The following is an 18,933-nucleotide window of genomic DNA, read 5'->3' as shown; positions in this document are numbered from 1 at the left end:
GTTCACATGACGAATCATTTCAATCATTATCCAAATTTAACATTTTCTTTGCTTGACTACAGCATTTCGCTAAGTAAGAGAACCATGTTGTATCCTTCGTTTGTCCTCTTGGCTTGCTAACTAAGTAAAAAGCTATTTAATATCGAGTCAAGTAGACATACAATGTCGTTTGTGTTGTACTGTATGCTGTCTGTTGCAATGTATTTAATGTTTCCACAAGCTCTCATTTGGGAAGAAAGAGTGGATTTAGCTTTTTTTTCTTTTTTCCTATATATATATATATATATATATATAATACACGGTATATATAAATCATACTGTTTATAATTTTGTAAGATTTTATTCAAATCTGTATGTTTTCTAATTTCTTCATTTCTTTTGGTTTTCTCCTGACTTTTGTCAGGTTGACAGGAAAAGTTGCAATGCCAATGTAGCTTAAAAAAATCCACAATGACTCAAAAAAGGGTTTAACTTTCAATTGACTCTATTTTATAAAGAACTTTAATGACATGTTTGATTTGATAATGCATGCCCTCAGTCCTCCAGGCTAATTTTGTTTGAAAGTTTGGGGTCATTGCTCAATGACTGCTATCTGAACATTTGCCCTTTAGAATAAAATAAAAGTCAGTTTAAGCTTTTCTTTGACCTTCTCATTGAGTATCCCTTTGAGGTATAAAACGACAAGACTTTGAATATCCAACTAGAAAGGGCCTTTCGTCCTTACAGGGTCCCCAGCATATCGGAGTAAGGGAAGCACAGCAGACCGCATGCAGTCTCATTCTCACATCATCATCCCTCGTGAAATCACCGGTGGCTTCACAGGGGGTAGCCTGTCTACCAGAAATATTCTCCAACTTAATGGTAAGTAAGCACTTCAAACCACATAAAACCGTGTATTTGTCCTAACACCTCTACTTTTCTTTTACTGTTTCACCTTTCAAAGTGCCTCCGTGTGTATATCCTAGCAATTAGCAATCAGTGTCTTTCACTGCCAGACTGCTGGCTGCCTTGATCAAGCAAACCAGATCAATTCCGCATTGTGGCTGTTGGCTGCACTACTGAACCACTCAATTTTCAGCCTAATTGAGCCTGCAGAAGCATCTCTGGTGGTGAGCCACAAGCTTGCCTGCGCGCGTGTGTGTGTGTGTGTGTGTGTGTGTGTGTGTGTGTGTGTGTGTGCATGCATGCCCGTGCATAGGAGTACATGAGCATGTGTGCATGTATATTGAATTCAAGCAAACGCACACACCGAAGAAACCAATTTTTCTCTCACTTAAACAAGCAATGGCTAGTCAAGGGTGAAGCGTGTAAAGATGCTAAGAGCGCGCTATATCTAAAACGAATGACACGCACATAAACTTAAAAAGCACTCAGAAGGGCTCAGAAGGTCTAACAGTCGCAAATATGGATTAGCCCCAAATTGTCAACCTATATTATTGTATTTGACAGAATGTTTCTGTAGAAGATTGCATGCATTAATTCACTTAGAAGGGAAGGGTTATTTGAAAATCTTAAATGACAAAACAATTATTTGATAACATTGCAAAAAGTAAAAGATATTTAAAAATCTTAACTTAAAAAAAATATTTGATAACACTGCAAAAACATAATCATAACATTATAATTACAAGAATATATATCAATGTAATCTACTTTAATTTTTTTATATTTAATGTATTGTCTTCATTTTCATTGTCTTTCTTTGGGGCTTTGTCGGGACAATCACGATTCTACTGCCTTACAATGAAGTTTGTGGTGTCGTTGCTCCAAATGGACTACAAACAAATGGCGCTTAATACATAAATTCATTGGAAGAGGTAATTATAAAAAAAAAATAAAAACATCCGTAGGAACACATTAACTGAAACAAACAAAATGACTAAAATCAATGTATCCAACGGGTAACTGTAATTTGAAAAGTATTTGTTATTTCAAGTCACATCTTGTTCTATCGTGCAAACAAATTATTCATGCTGCCTTAGTGATCCAACATAACAACTTAAGCAATTTGAGACTTCCGCCAAGGATCATCACCTGCAAAATCAATTAGCTTTTATTCTTGCAGATGAGCGAGAATATCTTGTGGATCCAAAGGAACAAAATCTAATAAGATCCTTTATAGGCACCAGATATTACAACCAGCTCTGATTTCTATATTTGTCTACACTATAAGATCCATCCATTTTCTGCCACTTTTCCGAGGTCGGGTCGCAGGAGAGGTAGTTTTAGCAGGGACGCCCAAACTTCCCTCTCCCCAGCCACTTCATCCAGCTCTTCCGGGGGGATCCCGAGGCGTTCCCAGGCCAGCTGAAGGACGTAGTCTCTCCAGCGTGTCCCGGGTCGTCCCCGGGTTCTCCTCCCGGTGGGACGTGCCCGGAACACCTCACCAGGGAGGTGTCCGGGAGGCATCCGAATCAGATACCCCACCTCATCTGGCTCCTCTCAATGCGGAGGAGCAGCGCCTCTACTCTGTGCCCCTCCCGTATGACCGAGCTTCTCACCCTATCTCTAAGGGAGAGCCCGGGCACCCTACGGATGAAACTCATTTCGACCGCTTGTATCCGGGATCTTGTTCTTTCGGTCACAACCCACAGCTCGTGACCATAGGTGAGGGTAGGAACATAGATCGACCGGTAATTTGAGGGCTTTGTCTTTCAGCTTAACTCCTTCTTTACCACAATGGACAGATACAATGTCCGCATCACTGCAGACGCTGCACCGATCCACCTGTCGATCTCCCGTTCCATTCTTCCCTCACTCGTGAACAAGACCCCAAGATACTTGAACTCCTCCAATCTCATCCCCAACCTGGAGAGTGCACGCCACCCTTTTTCGACTGAGGACCATGGTCTCAGATTTGGAGGTGCTGATTCTCATCCCAGCCGCTTCACACTCAGCTGCGAACCGCTCAAGTGAGAATTGGAGATCACGGCTTGATGAAGCCAACAGAACCACATCTGCAAAAAGCAGAGATGCAATACTGAGGCCACCAAACCGGACTCCCTCCACGCCTCGGCTGCGCCTATAAATTCTGTCCATAAAAGTTATGAACAAAATCGGTGACAAAGGTCAGCCTTGGCGGAGTCCAACCCTCACCGGGAACGAGTCCGGCTTACTGCCGGATATGCAGACCAAACACTGACTCCGGTCGTACAGGGACCGAACAGCCCGTATCAGGGGGTTTGGTACCCCATACTCCCGAAGCAACCCCCACAGGACTCCCTTAGGGACACAGTTGAACGCCTTCTCCAAGTCCACAAAACACATGTAGACTGGTTGGGCGAACTCCCATGCACCCTCGAGGACCCTGCCGAGGGTGTAGAGCTGGTCCTCTGTTCCACGGCCAGGACAAAAACCACACTGCTCCTCCTGGATCTGAGATTCGACTTCCTGATGGACCCTCCTCTCCAGCACCCCTGAATAGACCTTACCAGGTAGGCTGAGGAGTGTGATCACCCTGTAGTTGGAACACACCCCCTTCTTAAAAACCACCACCACCCTAGTCTGCAAATCCAGAGGCACTGTCCCCCGTGTCAACCAGGACAGCCCCACAACATCCAGAGCCTTTAGGAACTCCGGGCAAATCTCATCCACCCCCGGGGCCTTGCCACCAAGGAGCTTTTTAACCACCTCGGTGACCTCAACCCCAGAGATAGGAGAGCCTGCCTCAAAGAACCCAGACTCTGCTTCCTAATGGGAAGGCGTGTCAGTGGAGGAGGAGGTCACCCAACCGACTCGCAACATCCCGAGTCGAGGTCAGCAGCGCCCCATCCCCACTATACCCAGTGTTGATTCGTGTACTTCTTCCCCCTCCTGAGACACCGGATGTCCTGGTGCCAACTGCATGTGTGGACACCCTTATGCTTGAACATGGTGTTCGTTATGGAGGTGGTGAGCCCATGGGAAGGGTGACCCATGTTACCCTTTCGGGCTGTGCCTGGCCGGACCCCATGGGTGCAGGCTCGGCCACCAGGCGCTCGCCTTCGAGCCCCACTCCAGGCCTAGCTCTAGAGGGGGGCCCCGCTGACCCGCGTCCGGGCAAGGGAAAACTGAGTCCGTAGTTTGTCGTCATCATAAGGGGTCTTTTAGCTGTGCTTTGTCTGGTCCCTCACCTTGGACCTGTTTGTCATAGGTGACCCTGCCAGGGGCATAAAGCCCCAGACACAGACAACTTAGCTCCGAGGATCATTGGGACACACAAACCCCTCCACCACGATAAGGTGACGGCTCAAGGAGGGGTACCCTATAAGGTGATTGTCCATATTAAATTTAGACTGCAGCCGAAGGCACGTGCTGGATCAAAGTCCAAATCAAACTTCGGCGCTTATAACCCTACAAATGCAAAGTCATTCAATTTGGACATTATTTACGATATATCTATTCATCTTTGACTATGAGCTGAATATACACGTACAGTATGTTGCTGTTCTGTAAAAACACATGAATATATATGAAGTAGTGTATTTATCGATTTTGTGAGTAATTTTTTTTATTTCTGAATGGTGACATACTGTTGCGATTTAAAATATCTAAGGTATTAAATAGCTGGAGGCTTTACCAAGCTGCACAAATGTTCGTGTTAGTTTGTGTCTTTCTATTTTCAGGAGTCATGTGGGGCCACAAGCAGTGACGTGTGGACAACTGTACCCAAATTGTGTGAACCCCTTTATTGGATGAAAAGGGAACTTTGCATTCACTTCCACGACAGCGCAGTTTTAACACGTTTTCACAATGGAATCTTGACTAATGATGAAAGATGTGAAAGGTCCTGCCCTCATTCAGCAACGGAACCTCAATTTATTCTTCTAATTTACATATTTAAAGACCTACCAGTTATGGGGGAAACAGTGTGCACTGGACTTTCAGGCTGGATTTACCTTGCAAGTCCAAGTGCCCATTTCGAAGTTAGTGTCTATATGCAATTTGGGGATGATTGTTTGATTGGTCTGTTAAACATACAGTATATTGACCCATGTCACCCAGTAACCCATAGTCAATACAAGTGGGCCTCATCCACCAACCGTGTGTATGCACAGCTTTGTGTCTAAATCATACATATACACAAATCTGTGATTCCTCAATATGTTTGTACTTGTTTTTGTCTTTATTGTGTTTTATCCACCTTAACTTAGTAAAGTGTGGATCTCTGTCACTTTCTTTCTTCTATTTTTTCTGGACACCACTCAGTCATGTTTGTACCGCATGGAATAAATCCTGCTAAAAGCTTTCTCTCCATCATCTCGCAAACATTTTGTGCTACTGTTTGGCTGGATTGCACCCAATCGGCTTAAAATATTACGCCCTCTGGGATTTGAACCTAGCACCCTGGTAGTGTAACGGCTCATGTGGCTAACTTCGATGCAGTCAGTACGGGACTGATTCACACTCATATTTCCCCATGTGCGCAAGAGCGAAAAGGCGCGTAGTTTATTTTTTTGGGCTGAGCAAATTGCCCCCTCCACTTAAGTCTGTCATTTATGGACCTTCATGCCATATACGATCTCTAGGTGGCGCAAACCTAAAATGTCAAATGTGACCTTGCGTGCATTCTCCCATCGAATTAAGCACTTTTCCATTTATGCGCTTTAGAGGCTCTTGTAAGTTAAGCACCCTGGAAAACTGTAACATCCGATTGCACTTGAATTTTGGATGCAGTTACAATATACGCCATGTACTAATAATTATGTAAGAGACTTCCAGAAAGCTATCAAATGTATTTAAACTGCCATTGTCATGAAGTTTTTTATTTTGATTTTTACTGCAGTCTTTAGCAGGATATTAATGTTGACATACACCTATACGTTGGCATGACTGCTCAGCTCTCCAGCCAGACCAATCACCCCCTGACCAGTGTTTATGATTTCAATAATTAACATGGTCCCCATCCACTATCTGTGGCCATACAAAGAGACTGAACAAAATAATTGTATTGTGGTGATCAAAGAGATGTTCTGAGTCATCGATTACAGCGTTTAAGTTGTGCTGTTTCTTGGCAGAAAATATCGGAGCTAGCAAACTTGGTTCCGCCGTTTGTTTAGAATGTTCACCTACAACTGCGAAAAGCCTTTGGAGATTTTTAAATGGGACTGGTTTGTTGAAGAGAACAAGCACAGGGCACCCACTGGTTACAGCAACTAAAGATCCTTTCCAAAAAATGTGAATATCATGGAAAAGTTCATTTATTTCCATAATTCTGTTCAAAAAGTTAAACTTTCATAGATTATAGATTCAGGACCCACAATTTACACAATTTCAAGTATTTATTTGTTTATTTTTACATAATTTGGGCTTCTAGCTCATAAACCCCATGAAATCTGGAATTAAAAAAATTGGAATACTGTGAAGAAATCAGCCCAAATTTCGCAGGCCATAAATGTTTTAAACGGAGTGTCACACACTAATCATCTACTAAACTCAAAGCACCTGCACAGGTTTCCCCAGGTGTCATTACATTTCTTCAGTTCGGTTCCATAATCTCAATTGGGTTCAATATGAAGAAGACAGGCTTGACAACTGGCCAGAAGACCATCATCGATACCTCCGTAGGATTGGTAAGCCACATAAATTCATAGCTAAGGAGGCCGGCTGTTAACAAAGTGCTGTGTCCAAGCATATAAATGGAAAGTCTAGTGGAAGGACAAAATGTGGCACGAGAAGATGCACCAGCAAAAGAGATGACTGTGGGCTTCAGCGGATTATCAAACAAAGAAGATAAAAAAATCTAGCAGAGATCCAGAAAGAGTGGAATGAGGCGGGAGTCAACAGCTTCAAAAACCACCACATTCAGACGCATGCAGTATATGGGCTAAAACCGTCGGGTTCCTCTGGTCAAGGTACTTCTGAGCCTGAGCCAAAATAGGTGATGTCTCAATTGGGCCAAGGAGAAGAAGGACTGGACTGTCAGCCACTGGTCCAAGGTCCTCTTTTCTGATGAAAGTAAAGTGTGCCTTTCATTCAGGAATCAAGGTCCAAGGGTTTGGAGGAAGAAACAGAACCGGGTAAAGAATAGAACCCAAGCTGCTTGAGCTCCAGTGTGAAATATCCACACTCAGTCATGAGTTGGGGTGCAATGTCCAGTCCAGGTGTTGGTAAACTCTGCTTTCTTCCATCCAAGGTCACTGCAACAGTCTACCAGAATGTTTTAAAGGACTTCATGATTCCTTCTGCTGAGGATCGCTATGGAGAAGCAGGTTTCATCTTCCAGCAGGACCTGGCCCCTGCCCATACCGCCATGAGCACCAGAACCTGGTTTGATGCCCATGCCATCACAGTGCTTGACTGGCCAGCCAACGAGCCGGATCTAAACCCCATTGAGAATCTATGGGGTATTATCAAGAGGAAAATGAGGGGCACCAAACTAAAAAACAAAGAAGAACTGACAGCAAGCATCAAGGAAATCTGGGCTTCCATAACTCCTAGGCAATGCCACGGCGCATCGAGGCGCTGATTAAAGGGATTCCAACCAAGTATTAAAGATGAACATATTGTTTTGAAAGTACCATATTTGATTGATTTAATGTGACCCTAATTTCTTTTCTTTTTTTTCTAAAAAATGAGAAGTAAATGGTGTTTTCTTGACCGTATTCTATTCTATTTTTTTGAATTCCTGATTTTGTGGGTTTTATAAGCTGGAAGCCCAAATTATGTAAAAATGAACAAAGAAATCCTTGTTTAAATTGTGGTTCCCTGAATCTATAATCTATGAAAGTTGAACTTCTTGAATGGAATTATGGAAATAAATAAACTTTTCCATGATATTCAAATTTTTTGGAAAGGGTCTGTACATTCACAATGGAAAAATGATAAACTGTATATTTAATTTAAAACAATTATTATGGAGTGGGGCGTGTCCAGCCAAGAACATGAGTGGGATTCATAATAACGCCCCATAGACAGCAGGTATGAATGTTTGCCTAAATTGTCCATATGTGGCCTGTGATTGACTGCTGACCAATCCAAGGTGTGTCTGCATTTTACCCAGAGTCAGCTGGATAGAATTCAGCTTCCCCGCAATCCTGAACAAAATAAGCAGTAGAAAATGGATGGATTTGAACCCAAGTTGAATACGACTAGCTATCGCGAGAGCTGCCATACTTTTGCTAAATCCCCAGTTCACTTTTATCGCTTCACGCTTTTTCAGTTTACTGAGGCTAAAAAAAAAATACACAAAGTAAAGAGGCAATGGTTTGAGTAGTCCCCTGTTTCAACTTTGGCTGTCGGAGTGTTGTGCAAAGTGCAGGATTAGGCAAATTCTCTTGTCAGCGCTTTTACAGCAACATGGATGATTTGCATGATCCCGTCCGAATTGTAATGTATTATTTGGTGTCAAATGAATCCTGCAAATAATTAGGCACTTCCTGCTTGCGTTGGATGCATGGCTTGGTCGAGGTTGGGGGTGTATTGGAAGGATGTTAAGGTAACAATGCAGTGCCACGAGTAGGGCTCCGGCCGAGTTGTAGTGGTGCCAGTTGTTTGACTCGACTCATGTCTGTGCACAAGCTGTTGGTTTTTGCGCTCCAAAAGTACTTTATAATTTGTTTGCGCTTCTCTCCCCTGGACATTTGGCTAGATTTTCGAACATATGGTGGCGGCAACAAAGCGATTAGAATTTATTCTGTTCAGTAAATACATTACATGCTTGCATATGGTCTCTCCTTCGTAGTGAGGAACACTGCACAGGCCCAGATACTGCAGGTAGAAGAGGAATGTGGGCAACTGTACATGGGCAGGATCAACAACCATGCCATCTTTTCTGGGGAAAAGAAAAAACTTGACAGTGGCCGTCGCAAGCTGGAGCGTATGGCCGCCGTGCACCAGAAGGAGAGCAAGAAGGAAGCTTCTAAAACGACTTGTGTTATGGTAAGGTCACACTGCATTTCAGGGGTGTGCCTAATGTTGATTGTAGCTCATGTTACCCGAATAAAAGCCTATAAATAGTTTGTTGTCACGTATATAGACAAGAGGCAAAGAAACAACTTTCCTTCTGGCTCTAAAACACCCTCAAGGGAGGTTTCGTGGAGACATGGGGGATCTGCCAGGGGGCCTGCCATTTTTACCGTTGTCACGATGGCGCGCCCTTCAAGCTTCCGTGCTTTAGTGACTGTACAAGTAGGTTTTAATTGTTCCTCAGCCTGTAGGTACAGCTTGTTCTTTCACCCACGGGTGCGCATGCTAAATGTCATTTTGGCAATATTGTCCCTCAGTTTCAGACATTTGTACGTTACACTTCCTGTGTTACGACCAGTTATTCCACATCATCATACATTCATATTTTCTTTGTTAAATTACTTTGGACCTCCAATTATGAGATCCCGATGTTATAGTTTTGGTACATTTCCATTTATTTCTGAAGATATTTTACAGGATATGCGAAACAAAGGACTGTATATACAGTGGGTACGGAAAGTATTCAGACCCCCTTAAAATTGTCACTTTTTTTTATATTGCAGCCATTTGCTTAACTCTTTTAAGTTCATTTTTTACACATCAATGTACACACAGGACCCCATATTGACAATTGTTTTTGCAGATTTATTAAAAAAGAAAAACTGAAATATCACACAGCCATAAGTATTCAGGCCCTTTGCTCAGTATTTAGTAGAAGCACCCTTTTGAGCTAATACAGCCGTGAGTCTTTTTGGGAATGATGCAACAAGTTTTTCACACCTGGATTTGGGGATCATCTGCCATTCCTCCTTGCAGATCCTCTCCAGTTCTGTCAGATTGGATGGTGAACGTTGGTGGGTACCCATTTTCAGGTCTTTCAGGTCTTTCCAGAGATGCACAATTGGGTTTAAGTCAGGGCTCTGGCTGGGCCATTCAGAAACTGTCACGGAATTGTTCTGAAGCCACTCCTTCGGTATTTTAGCTGTGTGCTTAGGGTCATTGTCTTTTTTGAAGGTGACCCTTTGGTCCAGTCTGAGGTTCTGAGCACTCTGGAGAAGGTTTTCGTCCAGGATATCCCTGTACTTGGCCGCATTCATCTTTTCTTCTATTGCAACCAGTCGTCCTGTCCCTGCAGCTGAAAAACACACCCACAGTATGATGCTGCCACCACCATGCTTCACTGTTGGGACTGTATTGGACAGCTGATGAGCAGTGCCTGGTTTTCTCCACATATGCCACTTAGAACCGTTTTAAGGATGATCAGAAGAAATGGACAGCACCGGAGTTAAATATATGAGTGTCACGGAAAGGGTCTGAATACTGTGTGATATTTTAGTTTTTTTTTTTAATAAATCAGCAAAAATGTCAACAATTGACATTACTTTAATGGGGTCTGGTCTGAAAACTTTCCTTACCCACTGTAAGCTAGCTACAGGTGAGCCAAACAGTTTTGTTGTTGTTGTTGTTTGTAACAAGGATACGGTCTTATCATTCAATACGATGTACAGAGTAGTTTGCTATTGTATTGACAGGTCATAATAATAATGTATACAGTAATAAGTCATACATTGTATTTTTCTTTCACTTTTTTTTTTTGTATTAATGTTTGGTTTAAGGATGGGGCTAAAGAAGTTACTTTGACCAAACAACCTTTTTGGAGCACCTCCTATGAAGATATCGACAAGGCAGAGGGCATCAGCAACATGCTCTCCCATGCCATCACCACCCCACATCAACTCTTCACCAGCCTCGGCTCTGCTGAGTACATGGAATTTGTCCTTAAAAACCCTTTCAACTCGCCTCAGACAGTCACCATCCACAGCAGTGATCCTGAGCTCAGGTGAGGTTCCATCGTTCACATTTTTGTTTTCCGCAGACAGAGAAAATGTGCCCACACAAATCCAGCACGCCGACTGTGAGCATGTGTTCCCATGCAGTATGTGTTTGAGAGTGAACTACGCTGACAGCGTAACAAGCTTTGCCCTGCCATGAAAACGTGTTCACACTTTGTGGATGTGTTCTCAAAGGTGGTGAAGAAGCGATGGAAATACTTTAGATTTCAAGTTGCTAACAATGTTCACGCGCCCTTTCCTTTGTGAAAAAGTGGAATATAAACAAGCCTTTTTTTGTTTTTGTTTTTTTGGTTGCTATCCAATAGTACACTTTGGTGACATGAGCTGCATTTAGATGCATTGAGAAAACAGAATATCACTGCTGCAGTGGTCTGTAAAGCAACATAACATACTGTATACGATTGTGAGAATTGCCGGCACGGTTGCCGACTGGTTAGCGCATCTGCCTCACAGTTCTGGGACCGGGGTTAAAATCCCGGCCCCGCCTGTGTAGAGTTTCCATATTCTCCCCGTGCCTGGGTGGGTTTTCGACCGGTTCAGGGTCTAACCCGCCTCCTGCCCGAAGATAGCTGGGATAGGCTCCAGCAGCCAGCGAGCCTAGTTAGGATAAGAAGGGAAGAAAATGGATGGATGAGTCGAACCTTTTCCAAATCTCAGACAAAGTAAATTGTCATGTTTGAGACTACGGCAGAATGACACATGATCAGAGAAAGCCAATCGCAGGTGTCCGCTTTAGAAGGAAGAAGTGATATGAAAATTTCACTTTTCATGAAATTTTTTTGAAATGAAAATTTTTGTGTCTGTTTTTCAAATAGAACTAAAATTGTAATCATGGATATTTCTAAAAGCAACTGTAATAATAACATATTTTCTCCCTGTAATATAATAAATTACAATTACATACATTTTGTAACTAAATGATGTAATCTAGTTACATGTAATAAATTACTCCCCAACACTGGCTTCACACTTAACAAAAGGTTGCATGTGCATTAAGTAGTTTGTGTTTTGGCAAATCTGACAGTATAAGTAAGGAAGTAATCTTGTCTTTTGTGGGTTTTTCATTACAAAAAAGAAAGAAAAGTCTTTGCGAAGAGAGGAAAAGGTACAAGTCTTAGGAGTTGTCACCCCTTACTGAAGTCTAAGCAAAACAATCACCTCCGTTATACAGAAGTGAGAGAGACAGAGAAGGAAAGCAAAACAATTATCTTTGTCCAGCTGCACTCAACTTTCGCGAAAAACAGCTAGTAGTCACAACATGGCTGGGAACAACCAGGACGCACAAAATGGCCGGAAAACACCATGAGTCACAACATGGAACAATAAAGCACGTGAAGGTTGTATAAACCTAATAGAAGTAATATTTGGGGTATATAAAACATACATTTTCCAACTCATTTGCTAAATGTCGCGCTGTAAACAAAGAATAGTGTAATAGCTCAAACGCCATCACACCCAGTTCACCATGAGGACAATCCTGGAATAGTGCTGGTGAAATGATGCTGAGTAACTTTGTTCATTCATAACATACAGGACAGCAGCCATGATAGCTGATGATTCCTGCATCACCCGCTCTTGGTCGCATGCTGTCTTTATTTACTTTGCGTTGTTGTTAATCGGCACACACTAAAGCGCCTGTTAAGGATCCAGCTCATGCCCGAGTTTTGGATTAGCATACATCACATTGATCAGCAAAGGTTGACGAGCACCATGGATGATTCATTATGGCATTGGCCCCGCCACCAGATTTACCCAGTCTAATTGAGGGTCATCCGTCCTTGCATCTGTCATTTCTTCCAAATTGTATGACTTTTTTTTTTTTTTCATCCAACAGCTAGAAATGTAAGAAATAACAAAGAAAGTTTAACATTTTGAGTTACCACCATTGACGATTTTTTCGGAGTGTAGACATTTTTTGTTTCTGCCCAAAAGATCAATGATCATACAATCCAGCAAATTGTTTCATACATTTTCATACACATCACGCATGCATAAATACCACCATCATTAATCATTAATCATCATTAACTGAAAGACTTCATGACATGACACAGTGCATCCTGGCATGCCTGGCAAACCAAGCAAATCATATTAAAGCAACACCCAATCCGTCCTCGGAAAAAGATGAATTGCAAGCACTGTACTTAATGCTCAATATACTGAGAAACAGTCAACGTTTTTATTGGTATTATATTATTTATCCTTTTTAAAGTTGAAATAATAAAGATTATTTAAAGGTGGGTTTTTTTCAGTGTTCTGTTTGTTCTGTTTGGCTTTATGAGTATAATAAAAATATACAATGAAAAGTGTTCATTTTACACATGTACACTTTAAAAAAGGTTTTAACATCCATTTTTTTAAAACTAAAAAACAAATATATTATCCTCATTAAACAATGATCTGTGAGAGAACTAATTATTTATTGTCATGGTTAGTAATGGAGTTAATAATGATATACAGTACAAACAGTGTTTATTGGGATATTTAGTTTTTGACACTGTTGGATGATTAAACATGCACGGGGCTAAGGAACCCAGGATCAGTATTGCTTTTCCTGACAATGGAGGCACCGGAGGTTAAAAATAGAATCAATACTTCCTGTAGGTGAGTTAAAATGTTCCCACTACAAGTCTATTGTTCCAGAAAAGTGGTATCACTTTATATTTGGTCCCAAAAATCGCAAACAATTCATAATCTGTCTACTGCTTATTACATTTGCATTAACATAGTATGTGTTCCCAATACTTTTTTTTTTTTTTTTTTAAGGAGTAACATTTCTGTCATCAGAATCATCTTTATTTGCCAGGTAGGTACCTACCGTATTATCACGACCATAAGGCGCACTTAAAAGTCTTAAATTTTCTCCAAAATGGACGCGGGCTCCTTATAATGCGGCGAGTTCCAACATCGATAAATGTTGTGTGATGAGCGTAATTTAAAGTGTAAATTTGTAATTTATTTATTTATTTACCGCTTTACTGACTGGGAGCATTTCCCGGGGTGTGCATTGTGCAAAGCAACATCGGTTTGGCTAAGGACAACCCAAGCAGCCGTGAGAGAATTCAAGATCAACGAATCCATGGTTCGCAAGTGGAGGAAGCAGGAAAACGAGCTTCGCCAAGTCAAGAAGACGAAGCTGAGATTTTGCGGAAAAAAAAGAAAAACAAGGTGAGGTGGCGCGACTTGGAAGACCAACTCGAGCAATGGATTAATGAGCAAAGAATAACTCGGGGCTTGTCATCATTCCGTTTGGCTTGACGAACCGCTGGACATCCGTGTAAACAGGGCGTTCAAAGGGAAGTCGCGAGCGGCGTGGAAGCGATGGATGACAGATGGCGAACACAGCTTTACGAAGGCTAGGAGGCAGCGCCGGGCGAGTTACGCCAACATTTGTGAATGGATTGTGGATGCTGGGCTAACGTGTCTGCTTGCACTGTTGTTCGAGATTTCGCACGGCAACGAGACTGACTCGAACCTGGCGTGTTTGATTGAGAACTTGCCCAGCTGTTCATTTCGTATACAGAACATGAGAACTTTGATGGATTACACTAATACGGTACACCTTATGTATGTGTTAAATACAGAGATAGACCCCGTAACCGAGACTGCGCCTTTTAATACGGTGCGCCTTATGGTCGTGAAAATACGGTATGTCCAAAAAACACACAAGGAATTTGTCTCCGGTAGTTGGAGCCGCTCGAGTACGACAACAGACAGTCAATTGACAGAGAACACTTTGGAGACATAAAGACATTGACAAAAACAGTCACTGAGCAGTAAAGCGTTGCTAGTTACTGGTAATGCCGGTAAAACATTTTTTATTATTATTTTTTTTGACAATTGTGCAAAAAGGTGTGCAGAGTCCTCTAGCAGTTAGAGCAGTTTGAATGACTAATATAGCAATAGTCCCATGCAATGTCCATTTTGCAAAGGGCGCCGAGACTTCAAGGAATGTATGCAGTTTAAAGTGACTACTAGTGTGATAATCTGGGACAATGTTGATTGTGCAAATGTTGCAGATACTCCTCAGTCAGTGTGCAAATGACCATCTACCTAACATTTCATTATGACCCTTGTACCTAAGTTACTTAAAACAAAAACATCAAACAGTGGTTTAATACCTGTGTGCCATACACATAAATGGAAAAATGTCTGACCCTCAGCCTGAAATCCTGTGCCAGAACAATACTTGGAGTTTTGGTAACCTATCAGTGGCTTTGATGTTTGTAGTGTTTAGAGGCCAGACGCTGCTCTTGAACATGGAGGACACGTTGGTCACCATGCGCACTTTGCATTATTTTTTCTGGGTACTTCATCTTGAGAGCGCAGGTCCTTGTCTATTGGCAAACTAAAACATTCATCCACTCTTCAGTGTCTCATTCTCTCTTTTTTTTCCCACTCTTTTCTTCCTACCTCTGTACTGAGAAACTAAACAAGCACAAAGGCATAACATTTTCATTCCAAACACAGCAATGGAACCCTCCCCCAAAATCTAAAAGCATCATGTAGGCATATGAAATGAGAATGTTTAGTCTGTGGTTGAAGTGAAAAGCGTAACTCTCTGATAGAATTTATTTGGGTTCCTGTTTAGTGGTTGGCTTCCAATACTTCACTCAAAATTAAGCATATAAAGCTTGTGAAAATTTATAATTGCACTTAAATGGAGAGATTTGTGGTTCTTGCATTAACTGCTTGACCATGCTAGTAAACATTTAAGCTCAAGATTTCAAATAACTGTTGGAGAGTGTAGTTCAGTTTTACTTTAAAGCTAATGATAATCTCATAAGATTTGGACGAAAGGGTTTTTTCTTTTTTTTAATTTCCAATATAGAGGAAATGATAGGTTGTTTACAAACGCGGGTGGTTTCTTTCCCAGCATTTCTAGCACCAAAATCTTCCATTGAGCCGTTTCATTCTATTTACCGATAAAATGTATTTTATATTTTGTTTTTTATTTTTGGTTGTACAGCAGTTCTTGTTTTGATTTGAGATCGTATATTCGTAACAGTTAAGGCTAAAAATTAATTTGACATTACACTTTAGGGATTGGTTTGAGTGTGTTTTTATTGTTTTTTTATGTATTAAATCTGACTGGCTAACCTTTGCTTAATATGTGTATGACAATTGATGTTACAATGTTACACAAAACATTCCCTGTGCATTAATACATGTTTTATGTAGTAGTTTGGAGTGGATTATTTCAGATATAGTGGTAAATATTGTTCTACAGACATAGTTTTTGATGGTCCGGTTTATGGGTGTTTTGAAAATTCTAACAGTGTAAAAAAAAAGAGCATGTTTTAATGTCACTTGTGTGTGATGCACTCTCTATCCAGTGTTATTACCAACACCGAAGAGTGGCAGTATTTTAAAGAACTTACTAAAACACCTACATCGCTGGAAAAGGACATGTTCCACTTGGAGGATGGAGCGCCAGGTCCAAAGGTTTACCTCCGACCCAAGGAGAGTGTTCATATTCCGCTCAAATACCAGAGCTTCTTGTGTGACCACAACATGACAACTCAGGTAAAGTTGAGAGCAAATGTTTCCTGATTTGGATTTGTAAAGTTATTCTTGTAAAGCACTTCCAAACTCATTTTTTGGAAGTAATTTTATAATGTGGATTGTATTCTGTGTAATCAGAATCATCTTTATTTTGCCAAGTATGTCCAAAAACACACAAGGAATTTTTCTCTGGTAGTTGGAGCCGCTCTAGTACGACAACAGACAGTCAATTTACAGAGAACACTTTGGAGACATAAAGACATTGAGAAAAACAGTCACTGAGCAATAAAGGGTTGCTTTTTCGGATTTAATGAATGGGTTAAAGTACAATATACTGTATGCGGAGCCTCAAACCCCTATATAGCCTCACCGTTCAGGGGGTCCAGATAGCCAAACGCTCAATGTGCGGGGGTGAGTCGTCAAGTCTCATTTTTTTCCGATGGTCGGGTCCAAGACAGGTTCGGTCGCATCGCGGGATGTGCAATGGCCTTTTCATCTCTCAACTGAGCAGGCTTCATCAGTTCATGCACACAGGCTACATATGACAGCACTAGCCAAGGTGTTGGTGTAGAAATCTGACTAATTTAGAGGCATGCACCAAACCACAAATGGTATCACTCTTTTGGGATGCAAAACGGCAGTCATTCAGATGGCTTGCAGAGAGATCTCTACCTGCCAACAGCAATCCTTGGGTGGAATCTTCTTCTCGTTAACATTCCACTCAGTTGTTAAAATGGTTGTGAATCTGCCTCAAGGTCAAATTAGGCCAAGTGGTTTGTATGTTATTTGTTAGAGACTAAGTTGTTGACTTTGTCTGTTGGAGATATCGTAAGCCACCTCCTCTGTTTAGAGATGATCTTTCAACCTTCACGTAAATGGGCTCTCTCTCTTTCAAAACATCTGTCTTCTCTGTGCGGAATATGTTTTTTGGGTATCGGTTGTCGGATCAGAGGAGAAACGTCAGCTAAAACAACCAGAACAGTCCAGTTGCAATCAATTCAATGCCGTGAGGATGAAACGAAATGGATGAATGAGCATATTCGTGTGACGCATTCTCAGGGCATTGCATTGATCGAAACTGGACTGTTCTGGTTGTTTTAGACGACATTTCGCCTCTCATCCCAGCAGACTGCATAGGTTCATGCAACAAGGCTCAGTCGCATCGACGGATAACTCTCTGCATGCATTTTTCTTTTTCTTTCGATTTTTTTTTCGGGAAGTTACGGTCTTGCTTAAAGCAGTCAGACTCCTGCATCACATATGTGTCATAACCTGTCAATTAAGTTTAAGTGTTTTTTGTTTTGGTTGACCGGTTGACTTATTTTTCAACCCAGATGTATTAAATGAATATCCCTGTGACTGTTCCAATCAAATCTGATCATTATTGTCTCGCCAGATTTTCTGCTGCAGCTTTAGTATTGAGTCATATACGAATACCTTGTATTGTAGCTAATTTGTTTGTTGTGAGAACCCAGTGGCAGGAAGAAAGGAGTGTAACTGAAATTTGTTGTCATTTCACCTGAATAAATATTAACCATAGTCGTTGTCATTTCACCTAAATAAATATGAACCATAGCTGATGTTGTAGCTGGCTTTAGCAAGTAAACATGTACTGCGACTCAATAGTTGATGCCAAAAGGACAAACTGTCCTATTAAATCCTCACGCTCTCATCTATCGTTTGTGATCGTTTGCATTTTCTTTCTGGCTGGAGGTGCAAGATACAAGCTATCCGACGCACTCGTTTTCGTTTGGGCTTGACAGATGATCAGTTTTGATAAGCATCCTGTGTCTTATCATATCCTCACAGGGGCCGAGCGTTCTACCTCCAAGCAAAAGTTCTAATGTGGCTAAGAAGATTCTGTCCAATATTGCTGCTGCCAAAACCATCAAGGTAAAGCGTGTGCCCTATTGTGCTTGAGATCTCCTCACTGTAGAGGATCATGTTTACCTCCTATCTGATTTTATTCTCAGCTGCAAGTCTTCTAAGATGGAAGTTGCAGTGTATAGCCTCCGCCCTCCGCTCTTCTCTCTGCCACCGCTCCTGCTGCTTTGAAGTGCCAACTTTTTCAAATGTTACACGAGCCAGACAAGTGAGGGTGTCGAGCAAAATTATACGCTAGAAATCACATTTATCTTGTTTATCTCACTCAACTATATATATATATATATATATATATATATATATATATATATATATATATATATATCTCCAACTGGAAATGTCAGGCTTAAGCGTTAAAATGCCTCTAAAAGGAGGACAGTTTGACACATCTGGCTAATCTAGTTAAATGAAGCGTGCACGCTAAGTATGGCTGAAGTTACTTTCCCATTTCACACACCGTTAATAATACGTAAGGAGATGAGAGGAGGAAGAAACAATGTCAATACAGTGCATTTCTATTGGATGAACTTGAGATAAGACCATGTGCTGTTTTAATCTTGTGATGTAATTTACTCTGCAGCCGCATCATATTACTGCTGTCAGCAAAAATTATTTCTGCTACATGAGATTCCATTGGAAGCTCTCATTAGGCAAAGGCATGAATTTAAGCCTGTCTCACGAGACATTGGAGTCTTAAAAGACTGCCGCACACCGGCAAATGCGGCCAAACCCGACTGAACCCTTCCCACAGTGTGCAGGGTTCCGCAACTATTTTCATAAGTGGCCGATCAGTGATATGATATTT

The 18,933-nt window shown here is 41.5% G+C and overlaps 1 protein-coding gene across 4 annotated transcripts in view; it reads left to right on the top strand.

The window, feature by feature from the left end:
* The window catches only part of nphp4 (nephronophthisis 4), a 191,303-nt gene that overhangs the window by 146,630 nt on the left and 25,740 nt on the right, over nucleotides 1–18,933 (top strand). For all 4 annotated transcript variants that reach the window (XR_009768367.1, XM_061673501.1, XM_061673493.1 and 1 more), the window contains 5 exons: nucleotides 727–861; nucleotides 8,663–8,859; nucleotides 10,503–10,726; nucleotides 16,076–16,265; nucleotides 18,054–18,137. Coding sequence is in view for 3 of the 4 variants with exons in the window: in XM_061673501.1 (XP_061529485.1) it covers nucleotides 727–861; nucleotides 8,663–8,859; nucleotides 10,503–10,726; nucleotides 16,076–16,265; nucleotides 18,054–18,137 (830 nt within the window). In the remaining variant the exon portion in view is untranslated. The remainder of the gene's footprint in view (nucleotides 1–726; nucleotides 862–8,662; nucleotides 8,860–10,502; nucleotides 10,727–16,075; nucleotides 16,266–18,053; nucleotides 18,138–18,933) is intronic.

This window comes from Phycodurus eques, chromosome 1 (genome assembly GCF_024500275.1).
Source record: "Phycodurus eques isolate BA_2022a chromosome 1, UOR_Pequ_1.1, whole genome shotgun sequence".
In the NCBI taxonomy this organism is placed as follows: Eukaryota; Metazoa; Chordata; class Actinopteri; order Syngnathiformes; family Syngnathidae; genus Phycodurus; species Phycodurus eques.
The sequence above is the reverse complement of the archived record's forward strand: the minus strand, read 5'-3'. Positions and strand labels throughout refer to the sequence as shown.